General features: G+C 36.5%; 1 protein-coding gene across 9 annotated transcripts in view; it reads left to right on the plus strand.

The window, feature by feature from the left end:
* The window catches only part of FAM133A (family with sequence similarity 133 member A), a 55,373-nt gene extending 39,530 nt beyond the window's left edge, over nt 1–15,843 (plus strand). For 8 of the 9 annotated variants that reach the window (XM_036919623.2, XM_036919622.2, XM_036919618.2 and 5 more), the window contains exons 4-5: nt 1,863–1,959; nt 12,859–15,843. In XM_036919623.2, the coding sequence (XP_036775518.2) occupies nt 12,962–13,678 (717 nt within the window). In that variant the 5' untranslated portion in view covers nt 1,863–1,959; nt 12,859–12,961 and the 3' untranslated portion in view covers nt 13,679–15,843. The remainder of the gene's footprint in view (nt 1–1,862; nt 1,960–12,858) is intronic. The other variant, XM_057495533.1, reaches the window with a different exon arrangement.
* Nucleotides 15,844–26,517: the final 10,674 nt, after the last annotated feature.

Consider the following 26,517-nt stretch of genomic DNA (forward strand, 5'->3'; position numbering starts at 1 on the left):
CCTGCTTCTGGCAATGATAAAATAAATAGATAAAAGTAACTGGTAAAACATGCTGTTAAGTGTCAAATGAGCAAATTCTGTGACTCAGAATATCTGCCAAAGCAGTGGATAGAACATGGTAGTCTGGGCAATACCATATAGCCTTTATCCTTTAGGGATCTGCAATCCAAGGAGGGAAAAGGAATTACAAATGACAATCTACAAATATAAATGGCAGAAACACATACAGCCATGCAAAAGAACAGAGATAAGTAGTAGGGAACCTGGAACATAGAAGGAAGAAACTTTAGTAGACTTTATAGATTATCCATGATGATTTTAGTAGTTTCTGTTTTTTGCTGATTATAGTTAACACTGTTCCTTAAGCTTCCCCACACTTGCAGGTGTGAAGACAAAAGGGAAAATGAATTAGCCCATTTTAACAGCTCTGGTAATTAGATAGTGTAAGGAAAGAAATTGAAAATAATAAATGGTGTTTCTAAGTTTTCTGCACCTTTCAATTTTCCCATTACCCTCATTATCATAAAAGTTGCATGCAGAAAAATACATTGACTAGTTTAAGCTAGTCTCCCATCTCTATTCCCACCCCAAGAGAAATTTATGCTTTATGTATCTGAAAATTTCAGATTAATTTGACAAATTAGTGGAATGCCTACTTCAAGTTGTCCCAACTTAAAGAAACTGATATCAATCAATTTAAGTTATATTAACATTAGACATGTCTTCTGCCATTTCACAGGAGGGGTGCACTTGTCCTGTGACCTTCTAAATTTGAGGGATAGATGTACAGTTACAAATAAGCATCATATTTTTATTAGTCATCAGGTAAAATTTGCAGCCACTTTTCATGCTACAACATTCTTTAATAATATAGGCTTTAAGTCATGCTGCTAGTGTTTTAATCTTGTTTCTAGTACCTACTAGCTATGAGAACTTAGGCAAGTTACTTAACCTTCCTGAGACTGAGTTTCCTCATCTGTCAAGTGGGGAAAATAATAGTACCTATTTCATGGAATAGTGACACGTAAAGGAGATAATCCATGTAAACCACTAGGAACAGTACTTAATCATGGTGAATACTGAATAATCATTATTACATGATTACTGGTAATAGTCATAGGAATATAAAATCTTTACATTATATGGACTTAGAGTTTTCAAACCAATTGCCAAAGAGTATTTCATTTGAGTCTGGGGGCAAGGGATGGGATTATATTAGAGAATAATCATATATCAACTCAATTTTCAGATATTAGAACTAAGATGCAGAGAGGTTTATATGATTTATCTGGGAGCTCTCAGCAAGTAAATGAGGAAACTGGGCCTTTAACTCTAAAAATAATGAATTCTAATGATTTATAGCCTCCATGAAGTTAGTAACAGCCTGCCTAGTGAATTTTCCTAAGATACTTTATCTGCCTTCATCAAGCCAACTCTTCCTCAGTGGTCCTTCTGGAACTGAGAACTAGTTTTTTCTCTCCCTAAGATGAATACTTAGTCATCTCATCTTAGTCATGATTTTTCAAATCAGACCAGTTATAGAAATGTAGTCCCCTTTGATTCCCTAAAAAAGTGATATTAATACAAATTTTCATATATTGTGATGCTTCTGAGCACATCTCACCATTGTTTCCTATAAGCATCTATAATTTAGTTATTGTAACAAATGAGTCTATGCTCTAAACTTTGAGTTTTTAGGAAATATGCATATGTAGTTGTTTCTAAGTGAGAAAAGATGTGACTCATGTAAATGTGCCTGCATCAGGAAATAACTGTGATACTTTTAGCTATTCCATAGCTAGTATGTAGCTAGTACATATCCATATATACACATTACATGAAATTCTCTGTTCCTTTTTTAGAAATACATTTAAATAAATAATGTTGGGGTGAAGATAGTACACCTTCTGAAGAGGGTACAGAAGATAGTGACTGAAGTATTGATACCTGTAAAACCAAGTAAGGCTGTTGAAAGCCATGCATAAACAGATGTGTTTTGAACTATGTTCTCTGGAAAAATAGTAAGGCATTGCCATGGTATTTTGCTTCCTATGCTTAGGGACTTACCTTTTATAAGTTGTTAGAAGAAAGACAAGTGTATCCTTGCACATCTAGATCCTAGGAAAAAGTTGACAGATTTTAGACACAAATCAGTTTGGATACACAGTGTATTGCCTCAAGAAGCATTTCATGATCCTTTAATATATAACAGATCACTTTTTAATGTTAAAATGTAGCTAAAATTTTAAGAATAAATTGAAGGTGCAGTTCTATCTCACATTGAAAGTCTGATACATAAATGATGCTTCATTTGCACACAAATGTGAATGAAATCCATTTTTAGATGTTCAGTGGTGGAAAACATTGACTTAACAAGCTTTGAGACTTGTGGGATCTTGTCAAGGGCTTCTATAAAATTCATATTATAACATTTCTTAAATAGAATCTGGGACAAACAGAGTCGTGGTATGTGTGTGGTAAATCTTACTTTGGGGGTATTTTTCATAGGAGTTATGTCACACAGATGGAAAAAATAGTATTCAGTTAGATTTGGTTCATGTAAGATGACCCCTTGAATAGAAAAATTGGACTTTTCAGTGTCTCTAGGACATTTTAGTTACATCATGTGTAGCCACATCTTACCACATCTAAACACATATTGTAGGACAAAATCTGATTGCTAAGGAAGACTCAAGAAAGTCTCTAGTTAGTATTTAAAACTTATCAAATGCATTGACAAAATAAGTACCTTCTTGACAAATGCTTAGTTGAACATGATATTTATGTATATAATAGCTTGCTATGAGGGTTTCTTAAAACACTGACACTGGTACTATAAACAATACCATTACTTTGTTCATGGTTTCTTAACTAGGACAAAGTGCTAAAGGGGAAAAGCTAGTTCTTCTAAGACACTTTATTCTTTTCTTTATACTATAGTCTTAGACTTTTCAAACAGTTTCAGAAATATGCAGGAGAGATCCATTCCTATTAATCAAGAAATAACCATAATATGGACTCTGTTGATGATAAATCAATCATGTCACTAGATGTCACATGAGTATAGTCAACACAGTGTTCTGTATGCTATGTCTAATTAAGTTTTATTTGTTGTCCAAGTGCAAAGTACTTAGTTCAAACTCAATATGTGATCAAATGAATAAACATTTCATATATTTCTTAGCTGTGTCTGCTGAGGGGATCTAAAAGCAATGATACTCCAATAGGACTCTAAGGCTAGTGCAGGGGACTACAAAATTCTCCTGGAGCATCTTGTAGAGCCAGAAAATAAGGAAGTACTTAAGAAACAAAAAATGAAGGCATGTCAGAAGAACACAAGAGCCAACTAAAAAAGCTCCCTAAGGCCACAGCTGGAACAATTTCAGCAGCAGAATAAAGTTGTATTGAAATATTACCCAAAGTATAAAATCAATACTCATGATCCATACTGATGCAAATAAATGATTGAACAAATAAATTAATGGAGATGAATGAATCTCCCATATACACAAATTCCAAATAATTTATATAGGTATTCCCCCATCAAGGAGTTGGAGCACCAGTCCCCATTCCTTAAGTGTGGATTGCCCATAGTGGCTTCCTTCCAAAGAGTACAATATGGAAAAGGAGGGTAATCTTACAGTGGAGAAAGCTGAGAAACACTATCTTAGTCAAGTTATCAAGGTTAGACTTGTCATCAGTGATAAGTTACCTTAGTATATACCCTTCCTATGATGTAATGAGAATGGTATTTTAACTGTGTTCTCCCTCCCAAGAACTTACAACCTATGAGAAAAACATCAGACAAACCCACATTGAAGAGCATTCTAAAAAATAAATATCTGATCAGTACTCCTCAAAACAGTCAAGGTCATCAAAATCAAGGAAGTTCTGGGAATTGCCACAGTCTTTCTCTTCCTTACATGCTGTTGTTAAATTGGATCCAGTGCTCAAATTTTTCATTTGAAATCCTCTTCAAAGTAATTTAATTTTCTGTCATGACTTTACCCATCACTCAGTGATTGCCAATCCCATATCTCTAATTCAGGTCATATTCCAGACTGTCGGCATCCATTCATCCAGTTTCTTATGTGCAGACTCATTCACATGTCTCACAGACATCTCAAACTTTATGAATCCAATACTGAACCTAGACCTTTACTTAAAGCCTGTGTCATTTCCTATAATACCAAGTCATTGCCATTGCTTTTTATCTAGTCTCACAAGCCAGAACTTTGCTTAGATTCCTTTCTCTTGCTTCCCCTTTGTATCCTAGTTACTAATTTCTGCAGAATCTCCTCAACATGTCTCATATATTTCCCCCTTTTCATTCACAGTGATACTGTTTTTAGTTCAGACTCTTTCATTTCTTGTCTACATGAATACTTAAGAGATCTCATTGCCTTCAACCTTACCTACTTCCAGTCCATCTTTTATGCTGTAAAAAAATGTCTCTTAAGCACTCAAATATGTCCATATCACTCTCCTGCTTACAAACGGTAGTATCTCCTCATTGGCTTCCCTGTAAGTCCCACAAAATAAATTCTAACCTTCTTAATCATCACATCCAAAGCCTTTGTCAACTGGCCTTTGCCTGTCTTTCTATGTAATGTCAGGACTAAGTCTCAAGAAACTGAAATTAGAATGGATTATGCTATTCTGAGTGTCCGGGAGCAGAGAGAACCAGCAAGTTGAATATGAACTAAATTCCCTTAGGGATTTTTTGATAATCAAGTCAGGGAAACAATGATATTTGACAGATCATTAGAGTAACATTAAGAATGAAAATAACAGAAATACCTAAGAGGAGGTGGACAGAACTGAAAGGGAGAGTAAGATGGAGAACACAACAAATCAAATGCAGGAAACTATCACCAGTAGTCACTGTAACATCTGTGGCATTAAGCTTATTATGGTAAGTATGTTAGGTTGACTAAAAAAGTCAAAGTCAAGAGGGAAAGTGACATAAAAATCTATGGAATGTCTTATCATCCTTCTCTTCTATTTAAAAGACTTTCTGGCTTTCTAACAATTATAGGACAAAATTCAATATTTTAAAATGAACCAAGAGGTTTATGTGATTGGCCTATTTTCTGTCTATGCAGCTTTACTTCCTGCCACTTCCCTCTTGCACTTTAAATGCCATCAACACTAAATATATGGTACTTTTTCAGACCCCTTTGTTTTTTCATTTATTGTTTCCTCTGCCTGGAATGTACTTCATTTCCTCAGTTCCTGGCTGAACTCCTGATTATCCTTCAAAATCCTGTACAGACATCAACAACTACAGGAGGCTTCTCTGAGTGCCGCTCTTTTCCAGAGTTACCCATGCATCTATCCATTCATTTATTTTATTACTTACCAAATATTTATTGAATGCATAAATACAACAGAACAAACATGGCCTTTAAACTTCTTGGCCTTATATGTAGTGGTGAATACACACACACACAGGCACACACACACACACACACACATGCACATATACACACACATACATAAAATCAGATAGAATAATCAGCAGGTTACTAAGTGCTGTGAATAAAAGAAGCAAGAAACTGTGATACAGAATAATGAGTATAAGGATTAGATACAGAGGCAACATACTTTTATAATTGAGCCATATAAAATTGCTGCTATTTGACTGTTTTTGTCCTACATAATTGGCAATTTTATCTAGTTCAACCTAATAGTTGCCATTCTGAGGAATTGACATTTAAACTGAAACCTGAAGGATGACATGGCACTGGCCATGATGACTAAGTTTGGAGCTTAGCATGTTCCAGAAATCAAGAGAAGACTGAAAAAGAGAGAATTGAGAAAAGGGGTAAGTGACTCTTGAAAGCAAGAGAGAGAAGTAGGACAGATCATATAGGACCCTTAGGAGTTTGAATTTGATTCTCATTAAAATGTAAAGCCACTGGAGTATTTTAAGATCATTGCAGTGTGGGACTAGAATGGAAGACAGTAAGGATACTGATAGGGCTATCATTTAAGAGGTTGACATGAAGAGGCAATATAGTATTAGATGTCCAGGGTTTGGAGTCAGGCTGCCTTGGTTTAAATCCTGGTTCTGCCATTTATTTGCTGTTTATGCAACTTTACTCTAATTCTCTAAGCCTCAGTTTCCTTATATGTGAAATAAGGATAGTTATAGACTCAGCTTCATAGGATTAGTCTAGAGATTGAATGAGAAAATTAATTGCAAAACACTAAGCCAGAGAGGATTCAAGATGGCAGCATGAAAGGTGAGACAGAGAATTCCTCCCCAAACCACAAATAGTATGAAAATATAGTTAACTGCTACAACTAACCCTAAAACAGCAACAAGAAAGAAGGCTGCACCAGACTGCATGTGGACCTCATGAAGAGAGCAGACCTCACAAACACAGGGTAATGTAACAAAGCCTTTATGAGGTGGTACTCAAGCCCTTCCCCCACACCAGTTCACCAGGGAGAGGAAGAGAAACAGAGTGGGGGAGGGTGTAGAAGCCTAGAACTGCTGAACACTGAGCCCTGGAGGTGTGCTTTGGGAGCAGAAACCTACACTGTGTGGTGCTCTGGACGTTGCAGAGCTCAGACAGGTGGAGTGCTTGAGAGACAAATTGGAGCCATTTGTGGAGGAGGAGATCCACACCCAGCCGCTCTGAGACAAAGGAAAGGCAGGCGGTTTGAGAGGCTTCCTAGCAGCTAGAGGGCTGCTGAAGGAGCGTGGTTTGCACAGAGCTTGCTGCACGGGGGAGGGGAGAGCTGGACAAGGTTTCCTGGGCACGCTCTGCCCAGAAGGTTGGGAACTTTGAGGAGCTTCAGGTGCCCCATCCCCCTGGCTGCCTACTCAGCTCTGAGGCCCCCCACTGTGACAGGCAGCCTGCTGCGCCTTCCTCCTGGCCTGCCAGCAAGAGTTTGCAAACCAGTAATCACTGCACTGGCATCAGGCCAGCCAGAAGGAAGCTCAGCCTACAACAGCAATAGACGCAAAGCACAGAGTCTTACACCTGTGTGCTTGGTCCACTGGCTCTGACACTTGCAACAGGCACCACAGGCGGGAATCAGGAAACAGAACTTTCCTCCCCCAGGCACCAGCTCCACTCCCCTACAACCCCCAGCCTCACTCTAGGGGCTGAGCAGCTTCAGAGACTGGAGCTTCGGGGCACTAGTGGGCACCACACAGAAATAGGAAGCATCAAAAGAACGTGGTTCAGACCAAAATCTCACAAACCCCAGGAAAAGGGCCTAATGAAACTGAACTCACCAATCTACCTGAAAGAGAGTTCAAAATAAAAATTATAAACATGCTCATGGAGGTACAGAAAAATATTCAAGAACTCAGGGACAAATTTAAGTCAGAGATTCAATCATTAAGAAATTCCATATCTGAAATGAAACATGCAATGGAGGGATTTAAAAGCAGATTAGATGTAGTAGAAGAGATGGTAAATGGAATAGAAATTAGAGAAGAGGAATACAAAGAAGCTTAGATAAGAAAAGAAAAAAGAATCTCTAAGAATGAAAGAATATTGAGAGAACTGTGTGATGAATCCAAATGGAACAATATTCTTATTATAGGGGTACCAGAAGAAGAAGAGAGAGAAAAAGGGAGAGAAAGTGTCATTGAGGAGGTAATTGCTGAAAACTTCCCCAATCTGGGGAAGGAGATAGTCTCTCCAGCCATGGAGATCCACAGATCTCCCAACACAAGGGACCCAAGGAAGACAACACCAAGACACATAGTAATTAAAATGGCAAAGATCAAGGGCAAAGACAGACTTTTAAAAGCCATGAGAGAGAGAAAAAAGATCACATACAAAGGAAAACCCATCAGGCTATCATCAGACTTCTCAACAGAAACCTTACAGGCCAGAAGGGAGTGGCAATATATATTTAATGCAATGAAGCAGAAGGACCTTGAAACAAGAATACTATACCCGGCAAGGTTATCATTTAAATTTGAAGGAGGGGTTAAACAATTTAGAGATAAGGAAAAGTTGACAGAATTTACCTCCCACAAACCACCTCTACAGTGCATTTTGGAGGGACTCCTACAGATGGAAGTATTCCTAAGGCTAAATAGATGTCACCCAAGGGATAGACAAAGAACACCAAGTATGATTCATAACATACAAAGAAAGAAGGAGGAAGAAAAAGGAGGAAAAAAATAAAAAAGAAGAAGAACCTTTAGGTTGTGTTTGTAATAGCACACGAAGTGAGATAAATTATACTGTTAGATAGTAAGGGAATTTCTCCTGAACCTTTGGTAACCATGAATCTAAAGCCTGCAATGGCAATAAGTACATACATGTCGATAACCACCCTAAATGTAAATGGTCTGAATGCACAAATCAAAATACATAGAGTCACTGAATGGATTAAAAAACAAGACCCATCTGTATGCTGCCTACAAAAGACTCACTTCAAACCCAAAGACATACACAGACTAAAAGTAAAGGGATGGAAAAATATATTTCATGCAACTAACAGGGAGAAAAAAGCAGGAGTTGCAGTACTTGTATAAGATAAAATAGACTTCAAAACAAAGAAAGTCACAAGAGACATTGCATAATGATAAAGGGGTCAGTCCAACAAGAGGATATAACTATTATAAATATCTATGCACCCAACACAGGATCACCTACATATGTGAAACAAATACTAACAGAATTAAAGGTGGAAATAGCATGCAATGCATTCATTTTAGAAGACTTCAACACACCACTCACTCCAAAGGACAGATCAAACAGACAGAAAATAAGTAGAGACACAGGCACTGAACAAGGTATTAGAACAGATGGACCTAATGGACATATACAGAACACTCCATCCAAAAGAAACAGGATACGCATTCTTCTCAACTCCACTCGGAACATTTTCAAGAATAGATCATGTATGAGGCCACAACAAGAGCCTCAGTAATTGGAAAAGATGGAAATTGGACCAACCAGCTTCTCAGATCTCAAAGGTATGAAACTAGAAATAAATTATACAAAGAAAATGAAAAAGTCCACAAACACATGGAAGCTTAATAACATGCTCCTAAATAATCAATGGATGAATGACCAAATAAAAATAGACATCAAGCAATATATGGAGAAAAATGACAACAATAATTCAACAACACAAAATCTGTGGGATGCAAAGAAGGCCGTGCTAAGAGGGAAATATATTGCAATACAGGTCTACCTCAGGAAAGAAGAACAATCCCAAATGAATAGTCTAAACTCACAGTTAATGAAACTAGAAAAGGAAGAACAAATGAGGCCCAAAGTCAGTAGAAGGAAGGACATAATAAAGATTAGACCAAAAATAAATAAAATCGAGGAGAATAAAACAATAGGAAAAATCAACGAAAGCAAGAGCTGGTTCTTCAAGAAAATAAACAAAATAGATAAACCCCTAGCCAGACTTATCAAGAAAAAAAGAGTGTCTACCCACATAAATAGAATCAGAAATGAGAAAGGAAAAATCACTACAGACACCACAGAAATACAAAGAATTATTAGAGAATACTATGAAAAATTATATGCTAACAAACTGGATAACCTAGAAGAAATAGACAGCTTCTTAGAAAAATACAACCTTCCTAGTCTGACCAAGGAAGAAACAGAAAATCTGAACAAACCAATTATCAGCAATGAAATTGACCTGGTAATGAAAAAACTACCTAAGAACACAATGCCCGGACCAGATGGCTTCACCACTGAATTTTATCAAACATTTAGTGAAGACCTAATACCCATCCTCCTTAAAGTTTTCCAAAAAGTAGAAGAGGAAGGAATACTCCCAAACTCATTGTACAAGGCCAACATCACTCTAATACAAAAACCAGGCAAAGACACCACAAAAAAAGAAAATTAGAGACCAAAATCCCTGATGAAGATAGCTGCAAAAATACATAACAAAATATTAGCAAACCAAATTCAAAAATACATCAAAGAGATCATCCATCATGATCAAGTGGGATTCATCCCAGGGATGCAAGGATGGTACAACATTCAAAAATCCATCAACATCATTAACTACATAAACAAAAAGAAGGACAAAAACCACATGATCATCTCCACAGATGCTGAAAAAGCATTTGACAAAATTCAACATCCATTCATGATAAAAACTTTCAACAAAATGGGTATAGAGGGCAAGTACCTCAACATAATAAAGGCCATATATGACAAACCCGCAGCCAACATTATACTTAACAGCGAGAAGCTGAAAGCTTTTCCTTTAAGATTGGGACCAAGACAAGGATGCCCACTCTCCCCACTGTTATTCAACACTGTTCTGGAGGTCCTAGCCATGGCAATCAGACAACAGAAAAAAATAAAAGGCATCCAGATTGGCAAGGAAGAAGTCAAACTGTCCCTGTTTGCAGATGACATGATATTGTACATAAAACACCCTAAAGAATCCACTCCAAAACTACTAGATCTAATATCAAAATTCAGCAAAGTTGCAGGATACAAAATGAATACACAGAAATCTGTTGCATTCCTATACAGACCTATACCCTGAAAACTACTGGGCACTCTTAAAAGAAATTAAAGAGGACACTAATTAATGGAAATTCACCCCGTGCTCTTTGCTAGGAAGAATTAATATTGTCTAAATGGCCATCCTGCCTTAAAGCAATATACAGATTCAATGCAATCCATATTAAAATACATACAACATTCTTCAATGAACTAGAGCAAATAGTTCTTAAATTCATATGGAACCACAAAAGACCCTGAATAGCCAAAGCAATCCTGAGAAGGAAGAATAAAGCAGGGGAATTATGCTCCCTGACTTCAAGCTCTACTACAAAGCCACAGTAATCAAGACAATTTGGTACTGGCACAAGAACAGACCCATAGACCAGTGGAACAGAATAAGGACTCCAGATATAAACTAAAGCATATATGGTCAATTAATATATGATAAAGGAGCCATGGATATACATTGGGGAAATTTCAGCCTCCTCAACAGCTGGTGTTGGCAAAACTGGACAGCTACATGTAAGAGAATGAAAGTGGATTATTGTCTAACCCCATGCACAAAAGTAAACTCAAAATGGATCAAAGAACTGAATGTAAGCCATGAAACCATAAAACACTTAGAAAAAATATAGACAAAAGTCTCTTGGACATAAATATGAACAACTTCTTCATGAACATATCTCCGTGGGCAAGAGAAACAAAAGCAAAAGTGAACAAGTAGGACTATATCAAACTAAAAAGCTTCTTTACAGCAAAGGACACCCTCAGTAGAACAATAAGGCTTCCTACGGTATAGGAGAGTATATTCATAAATGACAGATCCGATAAAGGGTTGACATCCAAAATATATAAAGAGCTCACACACCTCAACAAACAAAAAGCAAATAATCCAATTAAAAAATGGGCAAAGGAGCTGAACAGACACTTCTCCAAAGAAGAAATTCAGATGGCCAACAGACACATGAAAAGATGCTCCACATTGCTAATCATCAGGGAAATGCAAATTAAAACCACAATGAGATATCACCTTGCACCAGTTAGGATGGCCAGTATCCAAAAGACAAGCAACAACAAATGTTGGTGAGGATGTGGAGAAAGGGGAACCCTCCTACACTGCTGGTGGGAATGTAAACTAGTTCAAGCATTGTGGAAAGCAGTATGGAAGTTCCTCAAAAAACTCAAAATAGAAATACCATTTGACCCAGGAATTCCACTCTTAGGAATTTACCCTAAGAATGCAGCAGCCCGGTTTGAAAAAGACATATGCACCCCTATGTTTATCACGGCACTATTTACAATAGCCAAGAAATGGAAGCAACCTAGGTGTCCATCAGTAGATGAATGGATAAAGAAGATGTGGTACATATACACAATTGAATATTCTTCATCCATAAGAAGAAAACAATTCCTACCATTTGCAACAATATGGATGGAGCTAGAGGGTATTATGCTCAGTGAAATAAGCCAGGTGGAGAAAGACAAGTGTCAAATTATTTCACTCATCTGTGGAGTATAACAACAAAGAAAAAACTTAAGGAGCAAAACAGCAGCAGACTCACAGAACCCAAGAATGGATTAACAGTTACCAAAGGGAAAGGGACTGGGGAGGATGGGTGGGAAGGGCAGGATAAGGGGAAAAATGGGGCTTTACGATTAGCGCACATAATGTAGGGGGTTGGGGACCTAGGAAGACAAGTAATGATTCTATAGCATCTTTCTACTCTGATGGACAGTGACTGTAATGGTGTATGTGGGGGGGACTTGATAATAGTGGGAGTCAGCAACCATAATATTCATGTAATTGTACATTCACGATATCAAAAAAAAAGAACACTAAGCCATCCCTGGCAGATATTAAACTCTTAAAAGATACTAGAAATAAATAATCCAAGTGAAAGATGATAGTACCTAGACTAAGTTGATGACAATGTATTTGGAGAGAAGTGAATGGATATGACACCTAATGTGGAGGTTTAAACAACAGAATTTAGTAATGGATTGGATGTGAGAGTTGAAAGAGAAGGATTTTTCAGGGATGACTCCTAGCTTTCTATTAAAGAATCGAATAGATTGTGCTGTATTTTTTTAAGTTGGAAAATGTCTGTCCATTATAGAATTTAGCTATCGAAATTTCTTTCTTTATATATATTTAAGGCAGAATGAAAAAAAGGAAAAAGACATCATACAATATAAAAGGAAACATTTACTAAAAGTTTTAGGTAACAGTCAAGTATATAAAACACTTTAAGGGTCAGTTGTATGTTCTTTGTTTCTGAAGTCTAGGATTTTGGAAATTTCTACTGTACTTTGTGGTAGTAAATTAAGCTTATGGTTTATTTCATCTTATATTAAAGATGTTTTATAATCATTCCATCTGCTTCTTTCACAGAATGTACCCTGCTTGATATACCTGCAGATGAAGAATTTAAGGAGAGTGTATATCCTTATTCTCTTTAGCAACTGAGAGCCTGCTCTGGGAACCACCAGCCACCATGGGGAAGCGGGATAATCGGGTGGCCTATATGAATCCTATAGCTATGGCCAGATGGAGGGGCCCAAGTCAATCTGCAGGCCCAACAATACAAGATTATCTAAATCGACCAAGGCCCACCTGGGAAGAAGTGAAAAAACAATTAGAAAATAAAAAGAAAGGCTCCAAGGCATTAGCTGAATTTGAAGAAAAAATGAATGAGAATTGGAAGAAAGAGTTAGAAAAAAGCAGAGAGAAATTATTAAGTGGAAATGACAGCTCATCCAAAAAAAGAGGAAGAAAGAAAAAGAAAAAGAAGAAATCTTGTCGGTCTTCATCATCTTCCTCAAGCTCTGATTCTTCAAGCAGTTCATCAGATTCTGAGGATGAAGAAAAGAAACAAGGAAAAAAGAGAAAGAAAAAGAAGAACCGTTCGTGCAAATCAACAGAAAGCTCTACCTATGAATCTGAATCAGAGAGCAAGGAGTCTGTGAAAAAGAAAAAGAAGTCAAAGGATGAGACAGAGAAAGAAAAGTATATTAGAAGTCTCAGCAAAAAAAGAAAGAAAACTTATCCTGAGGATAAACTTTTATCTTCAGAGTCCTCATCAGAATCAGATTACGAAGAGGAGGTGCAAGCAAAGAAGAAGAGAAGATGTGAAGAGCGAGAAAAAACAAAGAAGAAAAAGAAGAAACAGCACAAGAAACATAGTAAGAAAAAGAAAAAGAAATTGAGTTGAAGTCATAAGTCAGGATAACATCAAAAAATTAAAGCAAGATTTCCGTATTTAAAAAAACAAGGTCTAAAGGAAACTTCAACTGTGAATGTTAGGGCATATTTACCAAAATGCATGAGTTTCCCTGTGTTAATAGAATTATTCTTTGACTTTGAGTTGCCAGTTAAATGCCACTGTGCCATAAAGGGCCATAATTGTTGCCTGCAGCTTAGACATAGGATTTTGTTTGTGTGTTTTTCCTTCCTTCCAGTGGTTAATTCCTCTGAGAGCTAAAAACTTGTTGTCATACTAGTGGTTAAAAAATTTGGAGTTTAAGTAAAATGTTTTAGACAATAATTTTGACAAAAAGATACCTAATGTTAAAACTATCTAATTTGGATACATCTTTAAAATATAATCAGAAATATCCAGACAACTGCTGTTGACAGTTTTGAAGCATGGACTTAACACTGATGTCTCAGAATCCTTACCTTTGAAGATAAGTTTAGTTTATTTTACTTCTCTCCTAAATAAACTTTTGTTTATGTGGGGAAAGGGCTTGTGGGGGTGGAAAGAGTTTGCTATAACTTTGGCTAGCTGAATAGTGTGCCTTTAATCCTTACACATCCTATTTTTGCCAGTGCAGCAGCCATTCTTTTCTTACTTAGTGAAAATCTGGAATGTTGTTATGTGCTGCTTCAAGGAAGTAAGAAAGACAGCAATTTACAGTATAAGTAAGCCCCCAATTCTATGAAATTTACCTCCACTTTAACAGTACTGAATAATATTTAGTGTTAGAGTGTTACATGATTTGAAATAACTTTGATACCCTTTGGAGGGAAATCATTTTAAATAGACCCTGGTATTTTTTGATTAATAAAGATTCTGAAATATTTTGCATGTTTTGTACTATTGAGTTTTGATTATCCATAGATATTCTATATAACCAGTAATCCTTTTTTTATATGATTTATGCTTAGGATACAAATTTCAAGTTTGTAATTTCTTAATCTTACTATATTAATTTAATTACTGTGTTTAACTGCACACTTGCCAAAATATTTAGCCTGTAAAAAGAAGGTTTGTAAAAAATATTTAATGCCTTCATATTGAAGCTGGTTTACAGTAAGCAAGTTGAGTGCCAGACCTCTAGTATGCTGTTTGTCTTGTTACATAAAACTACTGCCAAAATCTTAGTAAGTATCCTGTTTAAAAGTTTTTTGTCTTAAGCATTAACATTAAATTCAAATAGGAGTTAAATTTAGGAGATACTGACATCATTGGTTTTCTTGTGTCATATTTTATTAAGATTTGGTGCCTCATGTCTGTTGCTGATTCACATTTATCACTAATGCTGAAAGGAGTTGAAAATTATTTTTACTTTACATTTTTATATATCAGAGTAATATGAATTATAAATTGATGTCTCAGAAAAACACCTGTTACAGAAGATGTGTTAATTGTAATGTCATGTACAAAATATTTTGGCATGATGGGATAATCAATAGCTATTTTTTTAAATAGCTGTTTTCATGTCAGTGTCCTTGAATCACAAGCAAAATTACTGTAAAAATAGAAAACATCTAGTATATAAATAACATTGGCTCCCCAAATTTTCACTGTGGAAATATCAATCTCTCAGTAAGGTTCTTGGAACATTACAAATGTAATGCCGTGTTTTATCACTTTGAAGCTTCATAACTTCAGCTGTTTCCTTAAAGTATATCTATATGCTGATAAAAGCTATTGTATTTAAGGTATATTTTGTATCCATATAGAGTTTTTCAAAATTGTTTTTCATTAAAATATGACAAAAGCTTATATTATTTGTAGAATGTGGCAAAGACATTAACAGCTTTTTGGGTATCTATGTGCTCCCATTCATTTCCCAGCCTCTGGTAGTTAGGCAATGACATTTGACTACTTCTAGAATAGGGATTGCAGAGAGATTATATACAGAACTGATGTATCATTTCCATACCGGAGCAGTAAGCAATCCTGTGTGACAGTGCAGCTTTCTCTGCCTGCCATGGCAAACTGAAAGATTGGGCTTCAAATGGCATACCTGTAAGGTGAATGCAACCTGGATCTCTAAATCACTATTTGTAAGGGCCCTGCCCTAGAGAGTTGGTGGACTTGCAGTGAAACTTTGAGAATAAGAAATAAACTGTTACATGTTAAGCCACTGAGATTTTGGGTGCTTTTTATTATTGCAGCATCAGCTAACCTAATCTACTAATAACATAGGACTCTAGAATGTATATCTCATTATTTACATAAAATAACTCACACATCTTCTGTCACATCTTCCTGAAGTCTGCAATTGATTCAGAGGGGATCTCTTATGACATAGTAGTAGGAAATGTTTTTTTATTTGCATTGGTTTTTATGTAATGACTGAGGGACAGGTTGGTCTAGCATAATATTTCATGCTTATCAGCAATGCTGACTGTCTTAAGAAGTAAAACTGCTTCATCATTCCTCTGATTATATGCAAAATGATCTTCCAGTAAAAGATTTAGGGAGGAAATTTAAAAAGCATTCATAGGGACTTGATAAAGAAGAGGAATGCTCTTCTGTAGATGTAAGTATACACAGTATGGTAGAGAAAAGTGATATGGAAATATGTAGAGGATGCTAGACTAAATAGAATTAGGTGAATGTTTAATATTTAGCCTCCAGATTGAAAGGAAAGTAATTTATCACTTATGTGGAAAGCACTAAAGTTGTTATTAGTGATTTGCTTTATGTGATTCTTAAGAACAGCTTTAGCCATAACATTCAACTAACTTTGACTGGGGGAAGGGAAGCAGTGAGAAAGTCAATAATAAAGTAGATGGGAGAGGGGGAAAATCAATAAAATCTAGATTAGGAATGTAACTGAGAGCACAAAAAGAAGAATTTAAGTATTTCAGACTGATGATAAAGGATTAGATTGGACATAAGGAGAATGAATAAATTTGGGGCTTCTGGTTTTATATCTTGTGATAGTTCTTTTGTTTATAATAAATTTATCTTGAGAAAGTTGTACTTTTGGTATTGTGACTGACTATTTTACAAGAACAGAAATATTTAATCTGTGATGTAGGTTTTTAGCTACTTCATGACTCAAGAAAATCATAGTCAAACATTCAAACATACCTGCATACTTAAGAGCTGAACTGACTTTCCTAGATCTTCCTGAGCTGCAAACAAGATATGTTATTTCTTCAAATGGCTCTGTCTTGATGCTTTCATACTTACCTAAGGACTCTGGTTGTTAAGAGCACTGGCTCCTGTCCAAGCACTAGTTGAAATTCTCACTCTGCCATTTCTTGATAGGTGACCCTAAATAAGTTAGTTCACCTTTATGTGCCTCAATGTCCTCAGATACAAAATAAGAAAAATAATAGTATCTTTTTCTCATATTGTTATGAGAATAAGACAAAATAACATTTAAAGCACTGATTAGTTCTTGGTATGTAGTAAAGGCTCAATAAATATTTCTAATTTTTCTTCCTCCTGTCATCACTATTCTCATCATTATTACACATCATCCTCCCTACTGCTTTGTAAACCTTGAAGCTGAAGGCTGTTTCATCATTTATCTTTTGCAGTGGTGGTACACAGTGTTTTCATATGATTGGGACCTCATGATTTTCATTAAATTGAATTAGTTGGTCAGGCCCTGAGAGAAAGGAGAATTTGAATTAATGCAATGTACCAATGCTATGTATGAGCTCCCTGCCTCACTTTCTTAAACAGCTTTTTTGAGCTATAATTCATATGCAGTGTGAATCACCTTTTAAAAGTATACAATTCAGTGTTTTTTTAGTACTCATGGGTATATGTAAGCAGGATTACAATCAATGTTAGGACATTTTAATCACCTCAAAAGGAAGCTCCATATACTATCCTCTCTACCACCCCTCAGCCTCCCCATCCCTAAGCAAATACTAACATACTTTCTGCCTCAATAGATGTCCCTGTTCTGGACATTTCATGTAACTGAAATTACACAATATATGGTCTTTTGTGGCTGGCTTCTTTCACTTAGCATAATATTTTCAAGGTTCATCCATTCTTGTAGCCTGTATCAAGAATGTTTATACCAAGATCAAATGAAGAAAATCTAGTGCATCTTACCAAAGTTCTGCTAGAATCAGGAGAAAACACTACCTTTAATACTTAGATATTCTGGGCATCCTTAATCTGACTTGCACTGCTTTAAAATTATTGATTATACTGCAAAGTATTCGAGGGATTATGTTATCTAGATGTAAAAATGTTAAAATAAGGATTCATAAGGGGAAAAGAAGGTCAGTTTTTGTGATGGCATGATTTTGTGCCAGAAACTTGGCAAGAGTTAGAACTGTTTTAAGGAGATCATGAATGTGCTAATATTCCATCTAATAAGCTTCCTTGAATGGTACAATCAGAAACTATATATGGTGTTTTCAGATGTCTAGTCCCAGAAGCTCTTTACCAAAATTAAATGATTATCATTATTAATAACATTGTCATTATAAATGATCTTATTTTTAGCTCTTTTTAGCATCTTGTTGCCCATGTGGGGAAAAGTAAATCTTTAATTTTTTCCTTGTATTTGAGCTGATATGAAGTTTATAGAATTATATTCTGCTTAGAATTCAAAATGCTATAGTTCTATGTAAACTTATTAAATATAAATAGAAATAATATTAACAAAATAACCATCTGTATCCCTTAAAATGGTTATATTACATCATCAAATATTTGCATGGATATTGTTTCCCAAAAAATCTTGATAAAATATTTTTAGCAATAATACCAAAAAGACTGAGTGAAAAGATGACCTTTTAAAACCAGGTTTTTCTCCACACAAGGAGAACACAAGGAGAACAACCTGGATAGTCTGTTTGTACATCCTACTGTGTGACAGGCCTGCAGGCTATGAGGTGTTCCCACCAGTCAGACTATCCCTTGATAGCTTTAGACTGTGCAATTGTATCAAAGAGCTTTAGTCAATAATGATGACAATTCAGAAAAGCTTTCATGTTTTTAATTTATTTTACTTAAGGGGTCTGACTATGTAGTGTTATCACAAAAAAACCTGTTTTACAGAAATCATTCTTAAGGGCACCTCCAGATCTTTCACAGGAATACCTTGGAGATATTGCAGGTTTGGTTCTAGACCACTGCAATAAAGCAAATATTCCAATAAAGCCAGTCAAATGAATTTTTTTGTTTCCCAGTATATATAAAACTTATGTTCACACTCTATGGTAATCTATTAAGTGTGCAATAGAATTATGTCTAAAAAACAACGTATATTCCTTAATTTTAAAATATTGCTAAAAAATGCTAATCATCATCTGAGCTTTCGGAGAGTTGTAGTCACTGATCACAGATCACCAAAATAAATATAATAATAATGAAAAAGTTTGAAATACTGAAAGAATTACCAAAATGTGACACAGAGACACAAAGTGAGGAAATGTTGGAAAAATGGTTCTTATAGACTGGCTCATCGCAGGTTTGCCACAAATCTTCAATCTGTAAAAAATACAGTATCTGCAAAATGCAAAAGGTGAATCACAATAAAACGAGTATGCCTGTAGTTTATATTAAAAGTTAAGAGTTTTGCACCTGTTGCCCATTCCCATTCCTTTGATAGTAATGTATCGACCTGGAAGATTCAAATTCATAGAATTGCCCAAGGACCCCTCTCCACATTCTCTCAAGGACTACTGCTAAACAAAAGAACTATGTATTATCTCCTCTCTAACCTCATGGCAGGATTGTTGTTGCATATGTTTAAAATAAGTATATACTTCTTGGTCTCTGGATTTGGAAATTCCTTTTCATATGGGTATTACTAAGCTTTTTCTATACACATACAATTGCAGCTGTCCATTGATAGCCATACTACCTCCCTCCCATCCCAACTCAGAACGTAGGCCAGATTGTTGCTGCCAGTCATGTTACCTAAGTATAGTTATTATTTAGTTGATATTAAATGTTATGAGACAGGAGTTTGATATGTCATTTGGTTCTGCAAAACAAAACAAAATGAACAAAATAGCAGTAGACTCAGATACTGGGAAGTGACTGGTGGTTAACATGGGGGAGGAGTTGGGGGGTGTGGGTGGGGGTAAAGGAACACCAAAACTCTCAATCATAGTATATGTTAGTCATGAGGATGGTAGTACAGCATGGAGGATATAGCCATTGAATCTGTAACATCTTCCTACGTTTACAGATAGTTACCATACTATTGGGGGTGAGGATTTAATAATATGGGTAACTGCTGAACTACTGTGTTGTATACTTGAAACCAATATAAGACTGCATATCAACTATACTCCTAAAGAATAAGTTATTTGGTTTTTATTAGTCCATATTGCAGCTTCTTCTGTAAACTTAACTTGCAAACTTAGGAGAAAAAAACTTAATGCCAAATTTAGAGGCAGAGCAGTGTGGAGATGAAGTGTGCAGACCTTGGAAACAGACTGCCTCAAACCAGCCCTACAGTTAAATGAGCTAATGCATGGAAAATAGCCTTTAAAATTCTCCAGCTTTCCAACCACTCCATTTCAAAAGCAACAGATATCCATTGCATTCCAGCATCACACTCCACTGCCCCAATTCTTAATACTCCCTTGTCTTACATATGTATGTATCTACATCAATCTATCATCAAAGTGAAAATAGTAAAATAAATTCCCTCTATCTGTTAAGACTTAATTTTCTTCTGTATTCTCTCCATGATACAGGATCTCTCCTTTTATAGAGATAATTGTAATTCTCTCTTTGTCTTTAGTGCCCCAAAACAAAATAACTTATATTTATTTAGTTATCAATATATCTCAGTTTCAACACATCCTTCCCACATTCTAATCTTTATTCAATTAGTTTACCTAAATTTCTTTTTAAGATGTATCCCATTACTCCCTATCTTAACCTTCACAGGATTAATTTATCTAGATCGTCAGATGTAATCCACAAGAACATGTTTTTCTTTATTATAGCCTCTTTACTCAGGTAAAGATTTTACCCAGTACAACAAACTTAATAGAAAGTGAAGAGCCATAGTTAAAACCTCATTAAATCTATCACAAATGAACAGGAGGGAAATCAGGGAATAAAACCCATGACCTAGTATAACTCAAAACAATCTCAGTAATATTTCAGAACATAAAAACAAGATAAAAATTTAAAAAATAAATATCAACCAAATTTGAAACTTTTAAAACATCTACTATGGCCATTTAGCAGTCACCACTCTTGCCTGGTGGCCGTATAGTTCTAGACCTCACTAACAATCCCATATGAACAATTTCTATAAGACCAATGTCTTTTGTAATACTGCATGAATCCTTATCAAATTCTATAAGACAATTTCAATCAAGTAACAGGACAAAATTTCATTACCTCCAATATCTATCCATATATGCTCCTAAAACAAACACTTTAGAAACTGCTTATAGATATTTTCACATACTCACCCAGCCATAGGTAGCAGGCTGTGTACCAAGAGCACTGTCCAGAGGATAGTATCATTCAGAGATCTAATCATAATAATTTTAAAGGGTTTATTTACAAAAAGGCAATTTACAATGGTGTTGGCAGAGTGTAAGAGAACCACATGAAATAGAGCAGTAACCTAGAGCTAGTAACAATAATCTCTTACTACTTCTAGGCCTGAAGGGACTAGAACTAGGAAGGTTAGAGTTGTGTGTTGAAGACTACCTTGAGCTAAGCATAGTCACAGTAAGCCTCAGTTGACATTTCAGGCTGATACGAGAACTGTGACACAGAGAACAAACACCCTTATCTTTTGTTTGATGTCCTGTTCTGGTTCTCCATTAGTAGACCCCACCTGGAAATCAGATATCATGGAATTTCATCAATATAGTACATTAAGGTCAATCTCCTGTGGTACAGAGCAAACTGAAGAAGGGTGGAGAGTAGAGCTGCAGGAGCAGTGAAAGATATTCAACACTGCCCACCCCTTTTGCACCTCAGCATCCACTCTTATCCATTGAGTGAACATTTCGTGTCTCCACGCATGGTATTGCGTGAAATCACATAAGTCACCATGTCATTGCAGGGTGATGTAATTTTGATCATACTCCACCTAAAATATTAGCCACTACTGACATTATTCATTAAAATAATGAGGTAGCATAGGGGAAGAGAAAAAAGGAACATAAAGCATAGTGCTACATTTTTCTCATTTGTAACTCTTCATGAGGCTAAGTTGGCTAAATTTACCTAGTCCAACACAGTGACTCTCTTCTTTGGTTTAGTGGCATGAAGAACTCATAAAAGACCAGGAAGTGGTGTAAGCTTCCCATCAGTCATACCCATGACATTATTACCTGGTGGAAGTATTCCTCCCTTGTACACTAGTATTTCCAAGCCCACGAAGACCAAGATTGCGTGTATGCAAGCAAAACTTCTTCCAAGTATATTATGAGCTGTAACAGTAGGGAGGGTGACTTTCAGCCACCACTTAATTCCTGGCTATGGGAGAAATTGCTAATCTATTGGCCACTTCTTTGAGGCATGCATTGCATCCTTTAGGACAGCATCCTGAACTTACATGTTGTTTTCTTGTGTTTGTCAAAACAAATGAATCTTCAGCAGCCCATGGAAGGCACAAACCAGTGAATTCTGTGAATGTGAGTCTGTTGTTATAAGATATATCCCCTGGTTAGAGAGAATACTTTATGGGATGCCATGGCAATCAATAAAGGCATTTTATAAGTCCATGAATAATGATGCTAGCATAATCTCTCCAGACAGAAGGGAAATCCATATCCGAAAATATGTGTCTATCCCATCAAGGACAAAGTGTTGCCTCCTCCATAAGAGGAGAGGTCAATGTAATCATCTATCACCAGATAGTCTGCTAGTCTATTGGAAATGATACTGTATCATGGGCTCAGTGTTGGCCTCTGCTGTGAGCAGGATGGGCACTCAAAAGTAGTGAGTGGTAGCCAAATCAGTGGAAAGACCATATTGTTGAACCTACGCACAGCCTCTATCCCTGCCACCATGTATACTTGGTACATGGATCTACTGAATGAGCACCAAGGTAACTAGAGAAAGAGTCTGATGAATTAAAAGGACAAGTCATCCTGTCCATCTGATTACTGAGATCCCCCTGTGATATGGATGCCCTCTGGTCTGTACCTGCATCAGCTATGAACTTTTTCATGCTCTTAGCTCATTTGATGAGGTCTCTCCAAATACCTTCCCCCACGACTTCCTTGTCACTTATTTCCCAGCTCTCATCTTTCCAAAACCCTAACCAACCTGTTAGCTTTTGCTCAAGAATTGGCTTATATAGATCCATACTTCAGACCATCTGTCCTTCCAGGTATGTGCACAGTCATACATACAGCCAAATAGACTGCACACTGAAAAATTTCATTTCACCAGTGACTTTCACAGCCATGCCTTCTTAATGGTCCATGCTTTTTCTTCTTCACTAACTACTAATAAAGAATTCCTCACAAGGTAACAGGTGTGTTTGAGGGGAAAGTGGTAAAGTATAACCAGCTACCATGAGATTCTGAGATGTCTACTCACAGTTTTCAATAGACTTAATTTGTAGAACAGTTTTAGGTTCACAGCAAAGTTGAGCAGAGAGAACAAACAGTTCACATATATCCCTTTCCCTGCCCACACACATAGCCTCCCCCACTATCAATATCCAGCATCAGAGGAGTACACTTGTTACAGAAGCACCTACATTGACACATTTTTATCACACATAGTTTACATTAGAGTACACTCTTGGTGTGTATGTCACATAGTCTGTGCATTGGGACAAATGTATAATATAAAATATGTATCCACCATTATAATATTACACAGAATAGTTTCACTGACCTAAAACCCCTCTGTATTTTGCCTATTTATTCTTCCATCCCCCTAACCCTTGGCAACCACTGATCTTTTTACCATTTCCACAGTTTTTCCTTTGCCACAGTGTCGTATAGTTGGAATCATAGTACGTAGACTTTGCAGATTGGCTTCTTTTACTTAGTAATACGCATTTTAAATTTCCTTGATATGTTTTTATGGCTACACAGCTCATTTCCTTTTAGTGCTGAATAATACTTCACTCTCTGGAATACCACAGTTATATATCCATTCACCTACTAAAGGACATCTTGGTTGCTTCCAAGTTTGGGCAGTTATGAATAAAGCTGTTATAAATATCCATGTGCAAGTTTTTGTGTGGACATGTTTTCAATTCAATTTGGTTAAATACCAAAGGCCATGATTACTGGATCATCTTCTCATAATTTTTGCATTTCCTTCTGGATCTGTTTAGGTCAGGTTATACCACTTCCATTTTATAGTGAAATGCTGCTGTTCACATCCAAATTCACGACTTGTGTGATATCAGATAACACTAGTTCATGATGAACAATACAGTCTCTTCTAGGATCCATTCTTGAACCAGGAGCTGCTTTTTAAATGGAGAATGGAGAAGGGTAAGTCCTTTCTCCTAAATCAAAGTGCTCTGTGCCATTATCTTCCCATTGGGGTTTGCCAAAGGTACCATATAACATCTCTTTCTGCCACAGAAACTTCCCATATGTTTGGGACCTCTGGTTCATAAAGTCTTAGTAGAAAGGTATGTTGAACTGCAGCCTGAAACTGATGGATTCTTTTCCAGAACTCACTTAAAATTAGAAACTTCACAGACTAGCAGTGGATCTGTCAGAGCAGCACAAATGTGGTTTATGTTACCTCCTAAGTACAAAGAGGACCCCCAAGCATTATGCCTATTTTCATGCGTGTGTGTGGTAAGTGATAAAAAGTGAAGCAACTTGTCTTTCATTTTGGAAGGAAATATCCCAGTATAGCCAAGATCACTGGGCTTGTAGAAGCTTCACTAATATGGCACTCCTGAACTTTTGCATAGTTTATCTCCTACTCTCTGGCATTCATGTTTTACTGAGGCATCTGTGGAAGTACTACTCAAAGTATGGTCCATGGATTCATGTCTGTTCCTAAACTGTCATTGTTCTGCAACAAGATAAATATGGAAATTGAAGAAATGTTCAAAATTTTATATAGCAATTTGACATACTAGCAGTATATAATAACATAAATATTTTTCTAGTAATTCATATTTATCATATTTTACAAAAGTATCTGATAGAATAAAAAATAAGTGAAAAGGTTTTAAACCTGGAAACTAAAAAGCAAAGATCCTTTAGCAGTGAAGTTTGATAAGAACTGAACTAAGGTGCTTGCTACTTCCTACTCAGTACATACAATTAGTATAATATCATCACTTTAATGGGCCAAGTTGATATTCTGTGGGATATCAAGATGATCAAAGTCCCTTTGGAGCATATTATGACCAAGAGTAGGAGAGTTCACAACTGGATGTGATAGGGCAGATAGTATATTATTATCTGTGCCATACACATGTAAACTGTTTCTCATATTCCTCACTGATTAGAAGGTAAAGGAAAGCATTTTACAGGTCAGTAGCTGCACACTAGATTCCAGTGGCTGTGTTGATTTACTCCAGTAACATTTGAAACCACAGCTGCAATTGGCATGACCTCCTGATTATTTGCAATATCTACTATCATTTTCCATGATCCATCTGGCTTTTACAGCAGCCAAACAAGCATAAATGGGAGTGTTATAGGAATCATTTTCCCTGCATCTCTAAAGTTTTTGATGGTGGCACTAATCTGCAAATGCTCCCAGGGCTTTTCATTTGTTATCTTGGAAGAAACCCCCACTTGACTTTTTCTACCATAATAGCCCTCCCAGTTAACATATCATCATTTCACAACTCAATGAATTCTATAAAGTATTTAAAGTTAACTCCACGAGACAAGGAGCTACTGTGAAATTCAGCGAGTTATTAAATATATGTATTTCCACTATATACTCTGTAACTAGGGAAATAGGTCTAAATTCCAAATGGTTGTATTGTGAAATGAATGTGGGCCAAGACTCTATCTCTGTGCTGATTTTACTAAGCCAGCCCCTGCTCTGACCAGTGGACTACAGTGGTATTTTTGTCTAGATAAATAGCTATTAATCCCCAGAAGCTCAGGGTATTTTCCTTCCCCCAGTGCACAGTTACTTGGGTTAATGGCTGCAGGTCTCTCTGGAAGAGGAATGCGGGGGGCTCATGGGGTAAGGTTGTGGCCATATTGCAGAGCTCCTCCTCAAAGGTTTACAGTTTGCCCTTCAGTTGAAGGGCTTTGATCCAGTTAAAGTTGATTTGGAGAAGAGGCTATGGATCCCCATTGACTCAAGTTAGGCTTCCAACTCGATTCGGAATTTCTCCACCTGTATTATCAACTAGCAACTTAGTAGGCTGACAATCTATTTAATTTCTAGGGACTCAGTAATCAGTTAGCCATTGCCACAGTTTGCTCTGGGTCCAAATACTCTATCATTATATTCCTTGGCTTATTGGAAATTTCACACACCTTGTCCTGATATTTAAATACTACTACTTAACCTCTAGTATACCATGAGCCCATTGATACTAGGGAACCCAAATCTACCACAACACCCCCTGTTATCTCTGACTTACATAGTTAGCCACTACAAAGTTGAGAAGATACATATAATGAATCCATTCCAACACTCCCATTTACCTGGGCCTTTGGCTTCTTTCCTCTAGTGCAGTGGGTCTCAAACATCAGTGTGTATCAGAATCACCCGGAGGGTTTGTTAAACCACACATTACTGGGTCCTATGCCAAGAGTTTCTGATTAAGTAATTCTAGAGTGGTTCGCAAGAATTTATAATTCTTACATGTTCCTAAGTTAAACTGATGATGCTGGTCTAGGGGCTACTTTGAGAAACGCTGCTCCAGTGTATGCCAGGAAAATACCAGCATT

The sequence above is a fragment of the Manis pentadactyla genome, chromosome X (genome assembly GCF_030020395.1).
Source record: "Manis pentadactyla isolate mManPen7 chromosome X, mManPen7.hap1, whole genome shotgun sequence".
Lineage (NCBI taxonomy): Eukaryota > Metazoa > Chordata > Mammalia > Pholidota > Manidae > Manis > Manis pentadactyla.